The sequence below is a fragment of the Gigantopelta aegis genome, unplaced genomic scaffold (assembly GCF_016097555.1).
Source record: "Gigantopelta aegis isolate Gae_Host unplaced genomic scaffold, Gae_host_genome ctg4555_pilon_pilon, whole genome shotgun sequence".
Lineage (NCBI taxonomy): Eukaryota > Metazoa > Mollusca > Gastropoda > Neomphalida > Peltospiridae > Gigantopelta > Gigantopelta aegis.
The window spans coordinates 15093-38427 of NW_024533924.1; the positions used below are offsets into that span (position 1 = coordinate 15093).

The 23335-nt window shown below is 33.0% G+C and overlaps 1 protein-coding gene across 1 annotated transcript; it reads right to left on the minus strand.

Annotated features, from left to right (window-relative positions):
• Positions 1-138: 138 nt before the first annotated feature.
• LOC121392803 (NADH-cytochrome b5 reductase 3-like) lies at positions 139-4900 on the minus strand. The gene is given in 10 exon segments (XM_041523878.1): positions 139-311; positions 355-537; positions 606-677; positions 803-905; positions 907-933; positions 981-1087; positions 1131-1304; positions 1525-1564; positions 4144-4281; positions 4817-4900. Coding segments are annotated over 10 exon segments (1101 nt in total).
• Between the last annotated feature and the right edge of the window lie 18435 nt (positions 4901-23335).

Genomic DNA, 23335 nt, shown 5'->3' on the forward strand with positions numbered 1-23335 from the left:
AAAGCAATTTGATATTAGCACAGTGAATTTAAATAGGCGTGGAATACACGCCCCTAATATTACTAATAATTATTAATATAAATTTCATACAGACAAAATAATATTTCTATTAACTTGTTCAAATAATTACCAAAAATCCTAAAAATCAACATACATTTTCTCTGTATAGTTGAGTTTCTCTAAATTAGGTAGACAAGCAAATTTGATCATAGGAGGTGGGCCACACATTAAGATAATTGTATTAGGTCCAGGAGGTGGTAAATGACCAGCTATCATATCAGCATTAACAAAACCACTGCTATAACTCCACCCTACATAGAGTTATTAATTTATACTAGAAACCACACCTCTTACCTTCTGGTGGTCTGTCCAATGTATACCAAAGTTTAAAGTTACTATTTTGTTTAGCTAACCATTCTAACTCAGAACGGACAAGAATATCATCTTCAGTTTGATTAGCAAATAGGAGAGAGACTTTTGAATTGTCTTCTGAATCTTTAAGGATTGCCTTTATAATTTGTAACATTGGAGTGATACCTTATAAGTGGGTGACAGACATATAAATTAATTAAAGAGGTGTGCCCCATTAATTAGGGTATATTTACCTGTTCCTCCAGCAATAAGACCTATATTAGTAGCATAACGAAGCTCTCCAGTCTTACGTAACTTAAAATAACCTAAACATAGTAAGACAAATACATTAACTGTTGACAATAAATAGATTCATAGACTTCATTAAATAGACATCTAGTTTATATAAAAAAGATAAATGTTTATAATATGGTGCACAGTTCATACCAACCTCGACCAATATAGACAACCTTCCCATCTGGACCACGTATATCAACAGTGTCTCCTATTTTTAAGGAGTCTAAATATTGGGACATTTTCCCACCATCAGGAAAAACGTGGATGAACACCAGCTTTATAAACCTATACAAATATGGTGAAATAGTTATACAGTTGCCATAACAACTGACCTTAATGACAAGATCAAAGTAACCAAGTTCATCATCAGAGGTAACAGGAGTATAAGGACGAATAACCAGCTCTCCGTTAATTCGAGCTGTCAGGTACATGTGATTACCTGTGGGTGGGGTCATTGGGTATGGTTTAGTCACACAACTTACCCACTGGTAATCCCAAGATATGCTTATCAGATTGTAATGCAAAACGGAATCGTCTTGTATCATGAGTTAGATTTTGTTTATTGATCAACTTAAAAGGAGCCTTCTCACGACTTAATGCTATTGGACCTTTAGGTTCAAGACGTGGTGGTGGTCCTGGGTGAGAGGTTGACCCCCCTTTTTGATGAGAAAATAAACCACACCCACAGCAACAGCTGCTGCTATTGCACCACCTATAATCTAAAATTAATAGTAAATAAAATATTTGTTGACAATATCTTACCAAAAGGTTACTGTCAACGTCCATCTTCCTGCTTTGCAGAAGGTAGCCACTCCTCCTAGTCAACCACGCCCAAACTCATCTTTAGCACTATGGCGTCGTTAGGCTCTTATTTACCAGAAGGAGGCAGAGCTGTTTTGGAGACGCGATCGTCAGCCTGAGTATGTCCAAGAGTCTCAAGCAGTCCGACATATTGTCATACGTGGTACAGAGGTTGTACCACACCCCTCTCCTCACGTTGTAAGTCATCTCTTACAGTGGGTGTGTCTATCTCTCTCTCTCTCTCTCTCTCTCTCTCCTAGGTGTATCGTATTGATGTATTGACAGAACACTCTCATTGGTATGTGTGTAGACGATACAGTGAATTCCATGATCTTCACAGAAAGGTTGTTATCATTGAAATATAGTCAGTTTGTATTTATTTTATTATTACTAGTTAATACGTCATCATAAAATTAGCCGAGATCTTTTGCCTCCAAAAAAACTATCAGGAAATTTTACGCCTCAATTAATTAATGGCAGAAGAAAACAATTAGAAGATTATCTTCAAAAATTAATTAACAGGTTAATAACTAACTACACCCACTAATAATTACATTTAACTGTGATGCTTAGTGAACCACAGGTATCTCAATCACAAGATTTATTAATATTTTTTAGACCTACCTGCTCATGTAAGACAATTGTTAATTAATTATTAATTAACTAATGACTCCACCCACACGGATGTTGTCCATGTGACTGAATTATTAGCTCGTCAGTTATATTCACTTGGTGACAAGTTACTTGAGCAGGCGACGCCCATTGCATTAACAATTAATGATCTTCATTGTATTACTAAACGACTTCGACTACCAATGGACTTACAACACAGTAAGTCATGTGATAGTCATGAGACCATTTTGTTTATTAGTCTTTCCAAACTACTTTCACTTTGAGGTCAGATTATTATTATTAGAATTTACTTAGTACATTTTTGGCCTCCTTGAGTGTAATCTAGTAATACTACATTATTTAAAGATGTTTTTTTTTTACCTAGATCATTTGAATGTTATCTTAATAAATGACATTGTTATCTCCCAATATTAGAACCTCCTTGAGCGTAAATCTACTAATACTACACTATTTAAAGAATGTTTATTACACCTAGATCACTTGAATGTTATCTTAATAAATGACATTGTTATCTCCCAATATTAGAAAGTGTCTCTATTTTATTAGGGTACAGATGCTGCTGGTGATTTGGGTCATTTATATAGTTTTTATTCATCAAATACACAGTTTAAAAGTTATACAACCACCACCTCCATCATCTGTGACCCGTATGGCTTTTGAAGTTTCTCCTTTTCGTTCTCTAACTATTTTGAAAGTGAATATTCTTTTTGTTTTTTTTATATTTAATTGTCTTGTGTATAAATGTATTTGTATGTTATTTATCAATCCGTTCACTTTCATCTATTCATCTATCTATTCAGATTGATAGTGTCCCTTTGACACAAGTTAGTGGATTGGTTTCGAATTCAACAACAATTACAAAAGATTACAGCTCAACATTGTCTGAAATCTCTAAGAGTAAGTCTTCATTATATCTACTTTACAACCTTACTCATTGTTAGGAATTACTTATTGACTCTGTTGAAGAAAGAAGGCCGGTATGATCTCCTCAATGATATTGAGTATTTTTCCTTTTCTCTCTCTTTCTCTCTTGCTCTTCTTAGCAGAGTGCTGAGACACAGCCTTTCACTGATTCTTGGAGATTAGTAGCTACAGCTAAATTTACATCAAAACGGTTTGTGAAACCTGTTTTTTAGTTAGCTATAACACCATATACTTATCATAGAGTGGTCATACAGCCTTGGCATAAATTGACATATTTGAATATAAGCCAAAACAAATTAACGTATTTGGATGATTCTTGCAAGTGTTACCATCTCTTAAAGAAGTATATTACACACACACACACACACACACACACACACACACACACACACACACACCCACACACACACACACAACACACACACACACACATCTTGTATTTGTTATCTCTCTCATTTATAGTTAAACATCAGTCATAATCTATTAGTTAGTATTGATTTGCAACATCTCTGTCTGCCAACACTAACCTCTGTTAATCTCAGTTATAACAAACATCAGTCTATTATATCAAGACAACTGGTATATGAATTAGCTACTTCACACTCTGTACTTTCTCTCTCTCTTTAAGGTGTTAGAAGGATTGAAAGACCTCAATATTGGTCATAATTCCACTTACTGATCTTGCTCCACTTGTTGTATTTATTGGTCTAAAAACACTTAATATTAGTTATAATAAAATAGCATCGCGTGATGACTTTTTCTATCTCTCTCAACTCAAAACTCTTGTTACACTTACTATTAAGGTACAATTAATAGCCACTCTCCCTTCATCATAAACTATTAATATTAGGTAATCCTATTATGACTAATAGTGCTGCTCGATTGGTACTACTAGCTAGATTTATGCACAAGTCTCGTATGGTAAGTGACATAATTATGATGTTATGTGATGTCATATGTTTATAGGTATCTGTTGACGGTTTAGAAGCTACAAGTCGTGAACAGTATGTATCCTGCCCAATATTGAAATTTAATTTAGTCCATAATCTAGGCTAAAATTCGTTCTTTGACAGAGAAATATGGTCCTAATACAGATCAATGGCCTATGACACAAAGGGTTTCAACCTATATCCTCACCCTCTCATCAGCCTCTTCCTCAGTCTCCACTTCCACTTCCTCAGTCTCCGCCCACTGTTCACGTATCATGGAGTGTTTGAGTCTATAAAGAGGGTACCTACTAGTACAATATCGACACATCTCCATCTCATTCTTTGTCTACAACAACAGATGAATCATATTGTAATTCAATAGATCATCCATTATTTTATGACGCTACTCTCTCTATTAAAAATTCTCCACTACCTTCATCAGGGATGATCCAGATGGTCGCTCTGATATTAGTACTCACTCTTTAGATCCATTGGCCTTGCTTCTTCTCCCTCTCCTCTTGTTTTAACAACACCACCCTGCACCCCTCTCTCTCCTGGTGGGGATACGTAAAGTTCTCAATCTAGTGTACTCCTCAAATGATATCAGCTGCTTTAGAAGCACTAACTCAAGCTGCTAGCCACGCCTCCACACCAACTGATGAGGCTCAGTACCCGACTCTCTATCACAGGCACTTCATAAATTTATTAGTGAACAAGCATGTGCCACGCCTCCCTCAACTCCTCTCAATCAAGACGAACTGATGGGGAGCAACCTATTTCATCTGCAGACTTTATATCAGCTCTTACAACTGCTCTTAGCATTCACTGTGAAACCAATAGAGGACCAGGCAGTGGAAGTGGGAGTACTATCCCTTCAGTACCCGTGGGTACGCCCCAAGAGGGTCTATCAGAATTGGCAAAGTTAGGTATCCAACCAGAGTCAATTTTGCAGGCACTAAATTCATTATCGTGTCAAAGTAGAGAAGAGATAACAATTGAAACATCTGATGAAGAAGATGAACTAGTAGCAACCATTACTAACCATAATGTATCTAAATCATTAACTACATTAGAGGATAATAATGAAAAGGGCTCCCCTCATTTGATATCCTCTGATGAAAGGGGCTCCTCTCGTCCAGTATATTCCGATCCTACTCCTCGTAAATATAGTAGAGTGATTGATATAGCAGTTCCATTAATATAAATATTATGTGTGTGTGTGTGTGTGTGTGTGTATTTGTGTGGAATAATTTGTGCAAACTGTTAAATTCCAGTAGTTGATGACGTCACTATTATTAGCAGTCGCCCGATTATCTTCTCGTTAGAGGGTGTATTAGTACTTCGTTATCCTACTTACTACGTTAGCGATTCCTTACAATTTCCGAAATGGGCCAGCTCGGTGTGTGCGCTCAAATATTTCGAGTTTTGTTCGTTATTTTAAACATACTTTATATGGTAAACTTTTCTCTATTATACAAATGTTTCAATTAATGTTAATACCATTAATTTCTATTTAGGCCCTTGGCATAGTGCTGTTTGCCATTGGCATATATGCTGTTGTCACATCTCAAAAATATGACTTTATAACTGGTAATACTGATGTGAGTGGGCCTATCATTTTAATTGTGTCTTCCATCATTACAATCGTTATCAGGAGCTCTAGGATGTGTTGGGGCTTGCGGCAGATGGCGTCCACTACTTCTTATAGTAAGAACTAGATTATAATAGTGATCTTTTATTTGTAACCACTCCTCTATAGTATGGTATTGTCTGGGTCATCATTGTATTTTAGAGATTATTGGTGCTGGACTTAGTTTTTATTACAGTGACAACATTCCCACAAGAAACTGCTCAACAGTATCGTAGTGGATGGGAGCGTGCTATTACCAACTATAATAGTACTGATGCTAGAGATGCTGTAGATGCTGCACAACGAGCTGTAAGTAAAATGTTTCATTATTGTGTGATTATTGTTATTTTTAGTTCAAATGTTGTGTATTGACAATGCTATGACTGGGCTATTTATAATCCATATCAAGTTCGGAATGGTATGCTCCTTCATCTTGTCAATGTAGTCCAGGAGATGAGAATTGTGGAAATGTTATCATATCAGCAAATGGAAATTAACTTTCAGAGAACAATATCTATACTATTGTAAGAGTATATTCTTGTTCTTGTCCCCTTCATCTCTCTTACTTTGCAGGGCTGTTATGATCGTACACTCGAGTTCTCTCAATATATTTCCTATATCTCTGGATCTATAGGAATCACATTTGCAATTGTTGAGGTAAATATTGTGTTAATGTTGTGAATGTGATATCTTTCTCTCCCACTCGCTCACTCAGATTCTGGCCATTGTGGTAGCCTTTGGTCTCATCTGTTGCATTACAGCAGCCAAGAGGGGGAAAAAGGAAATTGTCTAAAATGATTATATTTTTTGTAACTTTTGCATGATGTGACTTAAACATTCCTTGATTATATATATTTTTTTTGTAGTTATTAAATGATTTTAGTTTATAAATATCTTGCTAACAATCTCTAGTTTCCATAATAGTCCAGAGAGTTGATGGATGTTCTATAGTGATTTTTACTTATCAATCTCTTTCACAGAGACTAACTAGTCACGGAGACTATAATAAAATCTAGATACTATGCTAGCTATGAAAAAAACCATTCAACTGTATTCTAATTAATAATATTATTATTAATAATTTTTATTTATCACATTCCTGACCAAATTTTAGCACGGGCTCTTATTGCAAAGTAGGGGGGGGGGTCATCTTCCGCAAATTTCCTAGCCCTGCTGTGTCACCTCATAGTATAGAACTTTCATCATGGGTAATCTAGGTACTTGTGCCAATATCTTTCGTTTATTTTCATCATTTTCAATCTGATATTCACGGTAAGTTAACTATTGTTATTTTAGTTTAATTGTTAGCTTTTATAGCTGATCGGTCTAGTCACTATTGCTGTGGGAATTTATCTTATAGTGACAACTCAGACTTATTCCTTTATTACTGGTGATGACTATGTTACTGGAGCGGCTCTTCTCATCGTGTGTGGTATCATAACTACTAATTATCGCTGAATAGGATTCATTGGAGGTGTTTTAATTTCGTCCCACTTCTTGTCATTGTATGTTAGAGATCTCGATATTTGTATAGTTAGTTCTTTGTTCCATTTAGTATACTATAGCCGTTGTTTGTTATCATTATCATGGAGATTGTGATTGCAATTCTTGGATTTGTCTATAGCGATCAGGTAGAAGATGAAACCAGAAGCCCAATATCGTGATGGATGGACTCGTGCTATCCAGGCATATCGAACTCCTGATTCTTCAGACTATGATGAGAGTGCTAATGATGCTGTAGATTTTTTCCAAGAAAATGTAAGTCTTTTATTTATTAATTACTATGTATTATTATATCGTCTCATTAGTTTGATGCTGTGGTATTGATGGACCATCTGACTGGCCCCAATCTTAATAGTCAATATGTCAATGAAACACAAAACCTTCCAGCATCATGTCGATGTACTCTTGGTAATACAGGTTGTGCTAATATAACAATTTCATACAATTTTACTGGTGAGACTGGAAGTTTCAGTGGTATTTTCTGGTCTGAAGTACGTCTTATCAATTGTTGTCACCATAGCAACCATACTTTGTCTTTCTCTGCAGGGATGTTAAATGAGACAATTATTTTGATGCTGCTGATGTTTCATTATTGGAGCTGGAGTTGTGGTCTTGCCTTTGGATTGTTTGAAGTGAGTAGTACCCTTTTTCATTTATTCTCGTTATAATTTATAATTTCTATTAGATTATAGTGGTAATTGTAGCTCTTGCACTTGTCTGTTGTATTACTGCTGCCCTTAAAGAGGAATATGTGTAAACTGCTTCAGCATCTTTTGGGAAACTTACTGTATTTTAATAGTAGAAAACTTTAACAATGTCTTAATAATATACATCTTTGAGTTTTTGAGTGGACAATTGTCCTTTTTATTAAATAAAACATTCATTTGTTGTTAATTACAATGGCTATGAATTTAGTTTTTGGTAGGTCTCTTAGCAACACAAAAATCTCTTTTTCTCAAGCTTCAGTATGTCCAGTAAGCCGAGTAGTAGTGTCTGTAGTATAATATAAGTATTATCTTTCTCATTTTCAATGTGATATTTCTAGTAAGTTAACTAGTCAATATGATAACTGGGTTATGCTTTTTATTTAGTTAATTGGTCTTGCCATATTTTCAGTGGGAATCTATCTTCAAGTTACATCTCAGAGTTATTCTTTTATCACTGATAGTGACTATGCTAGTGGAGCACTCTTCTCATTGTCTCTGGCATCATAACTGCCATCATTTTGGAGTAGGATTTATTGGAACTTGTTGTAAACTGCGTCCACTTTTAACTAATTGTATGTTGGCAATAATAGTACACCATTAAATATGATATATGTTCCTATCTAGTATGCTGGAGTTCTAATAATTATTATTTTATTGGAGTTTATATCTGGAATTCTTGGATTTGTCTATAGAGATAGCATTGAGGATGAGTCAAGTAACCAGTATCAACAAAGTGGGATGATGCTATTATGAATATCAGCAGCTTGATCCCCCAGATTATATGAATGATATCAATGACCCGCTGTAGATACCTTTCAGAGAAACGGTAAGTCTAAATATTGACATAATAATATAGCTATTTTATGTATCAACTTTTCTATAGCTAAAATGTTGTGGTACATTTAATCCATCTGGACTGGGGCAGACTTAATGGTGACTACATTTATAATAATACAAAGTCTTCCTGATTCATGCAGTTGTAATGATGGAGAAGATGATTGTAATAATGTGATGTTCACATATACTTATGATGCTAATGTAACTGATACTTTTACTGGCTTCGTTTGGACTCAAGTATGTCTGGTTGTTGTTACCATAGTAACATCATCTCTCTCAATCTCAGGGATGTTATAATGTCACCAGTGTCTTTAGCTGTTTATGTTGCATTTGTTAGTGGTGGAATTGGGTTAGCGTTTGGTTTATTGAAGTGAGTATCAACCTATCATTAACCTTCAATCATTACATAATTCCTTTAGATCATGGTGGTGTGATTCTAGCACTTGTTCTGGTCTGTTGTATCACTTATGCCAAGAAAATGGAAAACCAATATGTCTAACTCCAGCAACAAAACTGTGGTTATTTTTTTAAAAAATTTATTATATATAATGCTGTTAGTTATTGCTGTGATATATTTTGTATAATAATTATTGTTATTTTAAAAAAATGCATTTAATACAACACTTTCAATGTTTAGAAGATTGAAATACTGGTATGTTTAGAAAAGCACACTACTCCTCCTCCAATTAGTAATGATAATATAAATCTCATGACATTAGTAAAATCAACAGTTCAAAGTGTATCTTCTTCCTTCTTGGTACAGCAGTTATCTATAGCTATAGCTGGTATGAGTGTTGTAAGTGTAGTCTATATGGAGTCATAGGGATTCTACTTATTCTTAATGTCATTTTCTTTGTAAGTTTATCCTTACTTACACTCTTAAGTGTGATATAACAGAAATGTAGCACCATATAAAGTTGTTAGAGATAAGGTATTAGTTCCACTTGTTGATGTTAGCAGTATTATGCAATACTGTAATCAAACAAGGATGATCTATATTAGGAAAACCACATAAAAATAAAATATTAATACTAGCTTTGAACTTTGTAATTTGATTATATCTAGACATGCCAAACAATTACTTACAATGTGTTATATATTAGTATATATGTGTTAATATTATAATGTAGCACTTATGTCCTTAATTATCATGTACACTATGATGTCATAATGATGTTATAGTTATGTTACTGAACAGAACATGAATATTGAATCAATTGGAACTAATTTAATAAACATTGTCATTGATCATCATTTGTCTATTCACTCTACTTCCTATAGGCTATTGGTGTCTCTCTCCTTTCAGTTGGTACCTATTCTTCATATAAACGAGAATTATTTTTCATATGTTACTGGTAACAATGTATCTGGTACAGTGTTACGCATCACTAGTGGTACAGTAGTTACACTGAGGGGACTTGTAGGGGTTATTAGCATTGTTATATCATGGTTACCTCTGAAATTGTGGTAAGAAGATTCCAGTATTAATTCTAATATTCTCTGTAGTAGCAGGTAATCTATTCCTAGTGATACTGCTAGAAACATCATCATTTTTATTGCTGGTTTTGTATTATATGTTGATTTGGTAAGTTCTTAATATTAGACACAAATGTTGTTTGTGTACTCTCATTTGTTGACATAAATATAATGTGTTGTTCAACAGAATCATTATAATGATTTACACAGGGGCTAACCCATATACTATAAGGACATATATAGCAATATAATGGGGACCCACCCTGTTTATATTAATTGTTACAAATAGGTTCAAATGTAGTAGCATGTACAGACAGAATTTACCCTCCAAAATAAACATTTACTAATAACTCTCCCTTTATAGTATTCTGGATTAGTACCTCTATTATAATTTTATGATCTTTTCGAAAGACAATGTCAAGTCATACATGTTACAAGCTTACAGGATGTGATCCAGTTGATCGCCCAGTAACAGATGAAGTTGTTTTGTTGATTATTTTCAAAAGAAGGTACTTACTAATAATAACAAATGTTTACTATTTATAGTAACATCATTGTGATTGTTACTATTAATATATATGGGGTTAATGTATTTACCAGTATTAGTAAATTAATGTATTGGGTAGTCAGATATGTGTTATACTTTTTAGTTTTACTAAGTTTGTTGTTACTATTATTAGTACTTAGAACACACATTGTATGTTACGATTTTAGTACTTTATTTCTTCTGTAGTATAAATGTGTGGGTACACAGGTCCTGATGATTGGCTAAACAAACTTTTTTCAATGGAAGCTCAACAGTACCTTTATCATGTCAGTGTAAGAAATATCAAATTACTAATGTGGACCTTTAAATCAAAAATCCAACAATCGTGTTTGGACTCAGGTCGTACCACTAATCTAAGGTTTCATTCTATACCAATATGTAGGGCTGTAGTCATTTTTGAAGATACTGCTAAAAATATGGGTTAGGGTATGGGATATCAGCTATTGTTCTGACAGTTCTCACAAACAATAACACTTAATTGACATAAATTTATACAAAAACTTCTTAGATATTAACTTTATAATGGTCATTGTTTGTGTTGCTACAAATGCTACCCACGGAAAAGAGAGTCATTTTCTCCAAAAGTTTAACAATTTAGTCAGAAGTATTAAACTCTATCTTTATAATATGTAATAAGTTGTGATAGGTTTGTAGTAATGATAATATCTTAATGTATGTATCACGCACATAATTGATAAATCAGCTGTTTAAAAGTAAGATGGAGATAAAAGATTTTTTTTTATATGTGTCAAGTCAGTAGGTTCATTTTTAATTGAATCGCAATATCTTTTTCTTGTGAAGTGACTACTAAATTTTATTATAACAATAAATACATGAAGTTATATGTTAGTGACCTCATTGGATAAGTGTGTTCATATAATGTTATTTATAGGTTGTTGGACAGCATTTTCATGTACAGGAAATCTATTTGGTCACTGTTGGGTGACATATGTTACTGTCACTGATAGCTATTATTACTATCAGGAGCTGTTATTATCATGTTGTGTGGAGTAGTAACTAAGTATAGTTGCTATTGTTCGGGATATATTGGTGAGCCTGTAATGTGTTGGATGTCCTGTTAGGTTGTAAGTTTGAGATAATGTTTTCAGTTCACGGAAATTTCCTTGATTCTTCAGTATTCTTATGATGTTGATTGTTATCATATTGGAGATTCAGTATTTCGGTATATATTGGATTTGTAGGAGAAAACAAAAGAAGATTGGTCAGTATCACACAACACAAACCATAATATATGTGAGATGTCTCTTCTCATGCAATCATAGCTAGGAGAAGTTAATGATAAGTTAATGATTGCAATCAGAGACTACAGGACAACCCAAGAAAACACTGATTAATGCTGAATGTCAATAGTTTTGTTGATACATTGCAATCCACAGTAATATAATGCATATTATAGCTACACTATATATCGATAATGTATTAATAATCACAGTAATATAAGGCTAACATTATATTAATGTATTAATCCCAGTAATATAATGCGACATTATATTAATGTATTAATCCACACAGTAATTAATGCTAACCTTATATTAAGTATTAATCCACGTAATATAATGCTACATTATTATTAATGATTAATTCACACTGTAATATAATGCTATATTATATTAATGTATTAATCCACTAGTAATATTAATGTACATTATATAATGTATTAATCACAGTAATTAATGCTACATTATAGTAATGTTTATTCCCAGTAATATAATGCTACATTATATTAATGTATTAATACCACAGTAATATAATGCTACAGTTATATTCAAGTATTACATTCACAGTAATATATTGCTACATTATATTAATGTATTAATTCAACAGTAATATAATGCTACATTATATAATGGATTAAGGTCCAGTAATATAATGCTTATTATATTAATGTTTAATTCACAGTAAAATAATGCTATATTATATTAATGTAGTTAATCCCACAGTAATATATTGCTATATTATATTAAGTATTGTTATATTATAGTTTAAAAATTTTGTGGTGTCATGAAACTGGTTATTGGCTGTCCCTCAATATTCTGTATATAACACGTTAGGGTTGGCCTAGTAGCTGCGAATGTTTCAGCTCCAGCAGATGATTGTACTAGACTTTTTTGGTATTTAGTATATACATAAGGTAGAATATAATAAACTCGTATAATATATTATATTACTGATATATAGGGTATCATACATAAGGTAGATATAATAAGACTCATATAATATTATTATTATGATATATAGGGTACATACAATAAGGTAGAGTATAATAAGACTCATATAATATATTATATATGATATATAGGGTACATACATAGGTCGAGTATTAAAGGAAGAACTCTATATAATATATTATATTATGATATATAGGGTACATACAATAAGGTAGATGATAATAATATCAGAATAATATATTATATTATGATATATAGGTTGCAACACTATGTTTCTATAATTTGTGGAAACAAAAAATTCAGTAACAATTGGATCATTATGGTTTGTGTTTGGTCTAGTAGAAGTAAGTAAATGATTTTTATATTTAAATTGTATTGATATTATTGTAGATCAGTGACTTATACTAGATATGTGATGTTGTGTTGGATACTTAGATGTTCCAAGGGACAACACACATCCAACAACCAACAGGCCCAATAATAAAGTGTTGCTAATATAAATTATAACTTTCTAGTCTTCAATGTTGTCATCTGTGGATTTTTTAAATAGTATTCTTCCGTGATAATAAAAAGACAACAACTATCTTGTGTAACATTTTAATATATAGGTTGATTGAGGACGACATTTGTTTTAACTCATTTATTATTTACACTAATAATAAAAAGAGATTATATATAAAACACATGTGGTTGGTTTATATTTTAATACTATGTGTACTTTAAACTAACTACAGCTGTCCTAGTGAAGATAAACTGAGTCTTATTGAGATGGCCAATTTGTTATGGAGTAGTAGATGAGTATTGCTAAGAAGCGCCTTAGGAACAATGATGTTGGACTAGCGACGTAGAGTGACACATGTTCAAATAACTAATAATTCATTGTGTTTAATAACCGTGTTGTATTATAGTTGCGCGCTATATTGCACCCGTCGTTGTATTACGAGAAACGGATTTACACAAAAGAGTCCAAGAATATCGGTTCGTGTGGGCAATTTGCCCGCATCTCCTTTTTTCTTGTTCTTAAACATCTTCTTTGTGGTAAGTCAAATACTATTAGTAGTTAGTAGTATTACTATTTCTTAGCTTTGTAGCCTTGGCCCCTTGTTGGTGGAGGATTTAATCTTGTCATTGTTGGAAGAAGCAGATGACTTTAATCCACTGGTAAACGAGTATTGCTTCTGGGTTGTTCTAAAAACCTATTTGATTGTTTGTGGTGTGGGTACTCTTGTCATTGCCATTATTGGGGTAGTAATTGATCTGCCTGTGGTCTTTGTGGCCTCTCATGTTAATAGTTGGTTCTGACCAGGATGTCTTGTCATAAAACGTAGTCATCTCTTATACACGTATGTATGTGATACTAAGTGTAGGATTCTTACTCGAATTAGTGGCTGGATCCTCCTGTTTGGTGTTTTCAGGATCAATTGGTATGTGAATTTATATTAATATATTCTAATTATAATTTATTTCCCTTTAAGGCTACTATTATGCAAATCAATTTCATAGCACTATATAATTATGATTATCGTGTCAGTAATGCCAGTGATGTTTCAATCTGGATGTCAATGAATTCGTGGATAAGGTCCAAAAACAACGTATGATCGAGTTTTATTTATTATCAATATCCATATCTCTTTGTATACTAGTTTAAATGTTGTGGAGTAGATTCACCAGATAATTGCTAGACACGCCTTATTTTATAAGGAATGGATTCCCAAATAGTTGTAATTGCCTAGTGGGGATTGTTTAGTTATGGATCACATACGTCATAAACAGGTAAAGTGATAATAATATAATCAATTTACTTCGGTTTTACTATACAGGGTTGTAATGAATCATTCCTTGATTTTATTCAACATGCATGCTGCAGCAATTGGTGGAATAGGGCGTCATTTGGTTTATTTAGAGGATTCATGTTTATTCTCTTTCTCCCATATATATATAATATACATAATTAGTAGTAGGCGTGTCATTGACTTATCTCTTGTTGTGCATCTCTCGCAAACGAACAGTGCTGAGTATCGGACTTAATAATGTACTCTAATGGATCAATTTTTGTTGACATTATTTTTGCCTTTTTTAGAATAAACTGTTACTTAGTATATGCTGACCCCTCACTAATGACAGCTTATACTAAATAGATAATATTTTTATGTTTACTATCAGCCAATTAGCCATAAGAGATGTATACATGATTCTACTGTCAATCAAGAGAGGACTCAATTGATTGAATGAGGGTTGTCTTATTTCTCTAAGGAGCATAATTAAGAAGTTTTTCAATCAAGTCCACATGAGATAACAACATACGCCGACAACAATACGTTTTTAGACCAGTGCATCAAGAGCATCTCTACAAACCTGGTCACATCAGTAAACAATCAGTATTCTAACTTACCCTTCCGTATACTTCTGCCGTTAAAAAAAGAACCAAGTAGCTCTCCCATGTGTTACCTATTCATTTTCCACAAGTGAAACATCTTATGGGAATGATCATGTCTGTAACAGGCGAGGCTAAATGTTAGGGGCGTTGGTAAACATATTTTGCGCAAATATCTTGTGGAATAGTCGGAATTACGGACGGCTAATCGCTTCCTCATGTTTATAAGTTGATATTGGATTCACTTGTAGAAAGGCTGCAAATAAACTTTGAAGTTAGTATTTCTGATCACAAAGTGGTCTTTGTAGTAAGTACCCGTGTCTATAAAGAGAAATATTATCATATTATAATAAATAGTTACCTAGCTTTGTCTTTAACTGTTGGATATGGCTATAAGAGGAGAACAATCATTTCGTTTTATTTTGGACTGAAGGAGTTTCCATATGGACATATGTGATAATTGCAGCGGGTTGTGCTATATTTCTTGTCTCTGTGATAGGGATTGTCGGTGCCCTTTGTGATACCAATGATAACAAGTTTCTTCTTGCCTTTGTAAAGATCATTAAGTGTTTATTTGTCTATGATGTACTTTGTGTACTTGTGTATCCTCTGTCAAATCATATGTCCATCAATATTTATATGTCTGTTGTCAAATGTATGTTGTGGTTCTTAATAAGTGTTTTATTGTGGATAAAGGTAAACATACGTTAAGTTGTTTTGTAAACATTAGGAAGTTTCATTTCCTTATATTATTCCTATGAAATGTGTGATAGTTTTATATTTCCTGTAGTATTAGTTCTAGTAGGTATTCTAGTTTGGCACAAGATTGGCTGGTGGTTATTAGCCATGTGTACAGAGCTCAGGTAGAAGGACCCTAATGTATTCATATATTGTAGGGCTCTGTTGTAGGCAGAAAGTCTGGATTCTGTAGTCCCTTTGAACTCAAACTTTAATGTAGATATCGGAGGTTCATAGTATGAAGGCATTTGCTACCACTGCCGCTTGGAATCGGGACTACAACAAGATGTAAATGAATAAGTTAGAACAAAAGCATGAATAGAAAATGGGGCGATGGTAGTATTGTGACAGTTTGATTTAAAATATTTGTTAAAAAAGTTTGAATTGTTCTTAGTTTCGTGCTGTGGTGTTAATCAAGTACAAGCTTGGATTAACCTAGGGGTACACTTACCCAAAGTCATGTTTGTCCCAATATGCTACCCCAAGTTGTGGACAACCAGGCATCAGTAGAAAGATATTATTTCAGCAGGTATCTTATGACTCCAATGTTTGTAGGATTTAATCCATGACATGTGTTATAATGTTGTTTTATTGTAGTAATAATAAGTTTGTAGTAAAAATTGTACACTAACTAGCTTCACACAATAAGCATTTGATTGATAGTCCTGCTATTGTGATTTCTACTAATAATAGTAACTTATTGCTAAATGTTACTAATCATAGTAACTTCCATATTAGGGATGTCTAAGAGACACTGGTCAACTTATTGAAGATAAATTACTTGTTGTAGCTGTTGTTGGAATGGTATTCTTAGTTGGAGAGGTATATTGTAAATTCATAGTTAATTATATAAGTTATTGATTTCTTTTATTAGAGTGTTGTGGTTATAGTAATGGCTGTTTGTCTCCTATTGTTCTCAGACTTTGATGACTAAATATTACTGATACACAATACATACCCTCAAAACGACAACATTTTAACAAAATAATGATTTAGTTTAAAAATAACAACAACAACCTTTTTACTTGATAGTATGTCTTGAAAACATTTTTTTAATGATTTATTTCTTATTTTTCTGTTCCATTGGAGAGACATCATCAGCTATAGGAAAAGGCACTTTCATGGGACCACACACATGGACAATATGGTTTGCCTTTAGCACATTCATAACACATATCTGTATGACGTATTCTACATGCCCAGACGTTACGATAGTACAGCTTGTCAGTTATATTATAACATAACTGGTCCTCCCATGGCGACAGTTCTATCATATAATGACAATTTAGTGCATCCAAGTAATCTGGGGGTAAGTCCTCCTCTAGAGGATGCAGGTTTCATAGTCACATATGGAGGATCATATTCCTAAACAGAGAATTAAACATTTCAATTACTTACCTCATCTTTGCTTTGGTTTGTTAAGTTGTTGTACTGCCTCCTTTTCTCTCTCACTCTCTATTTAAAGGTAGGGTGACCTTATCATAAAACTGATGTCAATGGTATCATATCCATTATCATTTTTGATAAGAATGTGTTATAACTTGTTAAACATTGTTCAACCCAACATTTCACACCTTTAATCAGCAGTATTGTCTTTAAAAGTACTCAATAATAATAGTATAGGAAATATGCTCCTAATAAAATACCCCAAGTTACTTTTTCAATGGTACAGTATCAGTTATACACTTTGTTAAGAATGTGAATTTATATTATTATAATTATATTTATTTCAACTTTTAACTAAACATGTTTAGTTTAGAAAAATAAACACTTTTTTTCTTGATAGTATGTCTTGAAAACATTTTATTTTTAATAATTATTTTATTTTGTTTCTGTTCCATTGGAGGGACATCAAATCAGCTATAGGAGAGGCACTTTCATTCACCACACACTGGACAATATGGTTTGCCTCAGCCCATTCATAAACCATATCTGTATGACGTATTCTACATGTTCCCGACGTTACGATAGTACAGCTTTTCAGTTACCTAGCACATACTGCACATAGTAGTACCTAAACCATGGCAATATGGTAACCATAGTACACATATCAGAACACGTACCTGGCCTTTCCATTGCTTTGTGTTCCTCCATGGCGCAGTTCTCTTCTATAATTGACACATTTAGTGCATCCCAAGTAATCTGGGGGTACGTCTTCCTCTAGAGAATGTATAGTCTACATAGTCACATTATAGAGGATCATATTCCTAAACAGAGAATTAAAACATATTCAATATTTGTTAGATAATACTTACCTAATCTTTGTTTTTTTATAAGTTGTCATTACGGCCTCCATTTTTCTCTCACTCTCTATGTAAAGATAAGGTGACCCTTATATGAAACTGACGTCAATGGTATTAGTATTTCCCCCCCACTTCTGACTTTAAGAATAGTATTTCATAACTTGTTAACATTGTTCAACTATAACTCACACATTTAAAAAATCCTTCATTAAATAAAGTACTAAATAATAATAATATAGAAAAATAATACGCCTAATAAAATATCCTAATATACATTTCAATAATATAAGTGACAAATGTTTTCATATCTTGTTAATATAATATTAAATATATAATTCACACATAACATATTATTTGTCTTGAAATATAAAGTAGTAAATAATAATATAGGAAATGATTTCCTAATAAAATCCCCATTGTGATCCACATTCCTGTTAAATTAATACACCAGTTTCACGATCTTTATCAAAAATTTTTTCTCTGTTCTCAGTAAATAAAATATATTTACATATGATGGCTCTATAATTATTAAGGTTAATTATGAACAAAATTATTAATATTAATTACCTCCAAGTAAACCAACATATATCATATATAAAGGTAGAATGTAAACAGGTAGAAACTTCCACTATAAATAGGGGAGGGGTTATCATTTATTGACTCCACCCACTAATCTAGCTTACCCATGCTTGTAAGATCCATATAATCATGTTAATAAAATTTAAAATAGTTAATATTTTTCAACTCGTCTAATCTGGACAACTGGACTGACGACCTAGAGACAAATACACCAGCCTATGTACAAAAAATAATTATAAGGATGTGTGGCCTTTATTACCTGAAACATAACTGTATTGATGCATAGAGTTCTGACAACTGAAGTTCACTAATATAGTATTCATTCTACATAACAGAAATAGATAACTTAAGCTCCACCCATATTATCTCACCTTAGGACGTGATTTAGCAGCAAATCCTCGACATACATATTCAAAAAAATATACTAAAGAAATCTACATCAATTAGAAATACCATTATTAGTGATAATATTGTGAGATAACAGACTTAATTAATAGATAAAAAGAGAGGTAATTCTAAAAAACAACGCAATAGCTTGGTGGACACGCCCCTCAGATAAAACAAGTGTTCTGTACTATTAATTGAGCATCTTCTTGTACTAAAGTGATGTCATGTGATGTCATATGATGTCATGTGACAAACTTTTTAGTTTTCTTATCATATAACAATGGCTCTGATTCATCATGTTGAGGGGGTGGTGCCTTGAGTAAGACAAAATATGAGATCCAGTAGACCAACAACAATTGGTAATGTACCAAGAACACAAACCTAATAAATTTTGTAAAATTTAACATGTCAAAACTGGACACAGACAAACAACCTTGATATCTTTGAGTTCAGTAGCATATGCTTTAGATTGAGGATCAAAATATGAAAATTGCCAAAGTTTGACAAACAGTGCTCTCTGGCAATACATGCTAAAGTAAAAAGAATAAAATCAGTTACAAATTATCAGTTGGGTTCTTACATAGTCCAATAATAGAGGAGTGCTCCTAATACACCAGCCATTCCGGTAACCACTGGACCAAGCATTAACTAACTCCCTTAGGATAATTATGTAGATACCTAATGTTAAACTATGAGAATTATTGTGCCATGTGTGTCTGCTTTTGATGACATTACTTTCTCTAAATGTTGCACTACATCCTGCAAATACTATGGCAACTAATGCAATCCAAAAATTAGGTGCAAAAGCCACCCCCAGAATCCTAGTAATAATATGTTAATTTATTTAGGTAGTGGAGTTAGTCACTTACCAATTGCCATTAAACAACCATTAATTACAAAATCGTATCACAATTGGAAATTTTGTAAATGATAGTAAAGTGTTACTACCTAAATGGGTGTTGGTCAATGGTGGGTGGCATAATACTAGACAGTGTACCATACTATAGTATACCTTTTGCAACCAGTCCAAAAGCAACATTAGCAAACATACTTAATGTCACTAAATTATCTTTATCAAAGCTATAATTATTATAACAAGAAGTTAACATGTAATCACGTGATCCATTACCCTAGTAGCCAAGACTTTAGCAGACGAGTTTACCAACAACATATGGAAGATTATTAATAGTACCAAGCCCAGGAAGACAGCAAAACTGGCGGGAAGAAATACCAATCGATAAAAATATGATGTCATAGGAATAGATGAACTGACCCAGTTCTGTACAAGTCCAATTTTTTGAGCCATATTCTGCAAACACGTGCAACTAAAACAGCCACTCCCCCCAAAAGAATAGTAATTATTATGATAATTTAACTTTAATTTATTAATGAATATGTTTTTAATAATTATAATGATTACGATAAAAAATAAAACTCATTATAAAATATATTAGCACACATTTTCCCCCCTCAATTATCTATTAATTAGTGAAGCAGGGTTGTAACTCCAAACCAAGACAAAATCCCGAGTAAGGTTCCGATAAATTGGTTTGTAATTCAATTAAGACAACACCCAAACATTGCTTTACTAAATAACTACTAGCATCCAAACGTCAACTGTAGACAAGACTACGTAGGTCAAAAGGAGTTAATTATAAGACACCCTAAATATGGACACATATAATATAAAAAATGGATGTATAGTGAATGATAGTACTCACAGTTTTCATTTAAGTTGGATTTAATGGGTTTTTCGTGCTATTTTTGTTTTCTTTTTTGTTGTTTTCTGAGGATCAGGTACAAGTAAAGCTTGACATAAGATCAGTTGACTCCGCCCCTTCACGAGGTACTAGCTCTCTAGCATGTTGTACCATAACCGAAAGACGTTTTGATCTTCATGATAACGGAGATCCAACTTGAACTTTCCCGTTATTTGTTTCGAGGCTATTTGTTCTTCTACAATGTGTTCATGTGTGTGTGAGGGAGAGAGAGAGGAGTATACTGATTTCTGATTTTCTTCTACCTTCTCTCATTGTTCTAAGATCTTGTTTGATCTCTCAAAAAGACAATGTAGAAATGTATAAACAATATCAATTCTGAAATATGAACTTCCATTTTCAATGAAAGACTCCAGATATTCTTAAGTCCTTCTAGTCTTTTCTCAGATGTCTACGACAAAACATTAAAGTAATTATAGCAAATGCTTCAGTTAGTTATATACTTCTTGAGCATAAGAGCGACCAGATAGATATTTCTTTTCTTGGTAATTGAGGTAGTTCTTCATTAGGAAAACATTCAGTTAATTGTGTATGAAGTTCATCAAATTCATATATCGTCGAAAGATAATAGAGTCTTGAATAGATGAATTGCAACGATTGACTTGGATTTGATGAGACCTAAAGAGAGTTAATTAATAAATGGGCGTGGTTTCACTCACTATAATTTTTCTGGATAGTAATTTCATATTATAAGACTACAACAATAGCATCTTGTATTTTACCATCAGTAGCAATACTAAAGAGATGAAGTGAAAATTTAGATTATTATTGACTTACGAGTGAGACGTCGGAGAGAAAGATAGCAAACCTTGTATTACAGGAAAAGAGGAGAATTTGAAATGGGCCAAATTATGACTAAAAAAAATTGATTTTGAGTAGCAATAGTACCAGACTAGCCTCAATATTTCTGTGTGTGTGTGTGTGAGACAATCTATTACATTAGTTGTAAAATTCCATACTTTGTGAAGTGATAAGTTGCTTCATCATCCGTAGCTTGAGGCAATAAAGCATCTCTTACAAATTGACTATCATCACTGATGATAATTCTGGTATATTACTGGATAGTAACCTAAAACTTATGTAAAAGTATAATTGGTAGGTGTGGCTTACTCCAAGGAGAGGAGACTTAAGAAAAATGAGAGTGTTTTCGTAATTCAAATACAAGCATTACAACATAATCAGTGAACTTTTGAAATCGAACAGATGGTTTATCTCCAGCATTGATAACATAGGCCATATCAGGTGTGAGAACAAAGGGGACTCTGTCTCTTTTAATTGATCCAAACATTTGAGCGTATAGTATACCAAGGATACGACCAAAGTCAATATGAAACATATGTCCTGATTTTTCTGACCATAATATTATCATTATGTCTATCACATATTCCAGTACATATGTAGCAAACAATAGCCAGCACATGAATGAGTGAAGTTCTCTGTAGCCTGTAAGGATGAATAAACAGTAAATAAAGGAATAATGGATGAATAAACAGTAAACATAGATAAAATAAAGAGAATAATGGATGAATAAACAGTAACAATAGATAAATAAGAGAATAATGGATGAATAAACAGTAAATAAAGGGAATAATGGATGAATAAACATTAACAATAGATAAATAAGAGAATAATAGCGTGAAATAAACAGAACATTATCAAGACTGAACATAACAATTACCTGTTTCCAATCTAAATCAGATGAATTATATCTCATTAACCATTCTGATATGGTTTGGTCTTTAAAAAGAACCGTGAGACCCTGTTCGGTTTGAATTTGACGTAATGTAGCAACTCTTGTGACCAATTCTATCATACCTTGATCTTCGCCAGTTGATATTAAACTTGATATGTTATCAGTCAGAAGAGATCTAGTTCCAGCTCTTAACCAAATCTGTGTATCCAGACGACCAATTAACTGAGTGCTAACATAATCTTGTCTTAGATCATCACCAGCCTATATGTTAAATTTATTTATCGTAACATTATTTTAGTTATCTACCTTAAAACATAACATTCAATGTTGAGCGTATGGATCAGGATTTCACCTAGTTCTGACCGGGCTAGTTCTTGAGGGCAACGCGTTTAGAATAAAAAAGGAAACGTTCTATAAAAATATACAGAAATATACTACAAATATCAAGATAAGTCACAAGTACTCAATACTATGTCACAAACATTGAAGGGCAGGATTAATGGGAGTCGAAATACTGGAGGAAGAGTAGACGAGAGACTTTGGAGCTCATGAACTAAAGTAGTTTTTGACGCTGAGGATTCTAGCTGCCTTTACTGACGTCGCTACATCAGACAACTTGTGAATTAATTCAGTTGTTGTGTTAATTCTGTTGCCATCTCTCCCGCGCCACAAGAACATTGTACAGCAGACTATAATATGTCATATAACAACACCAAAAT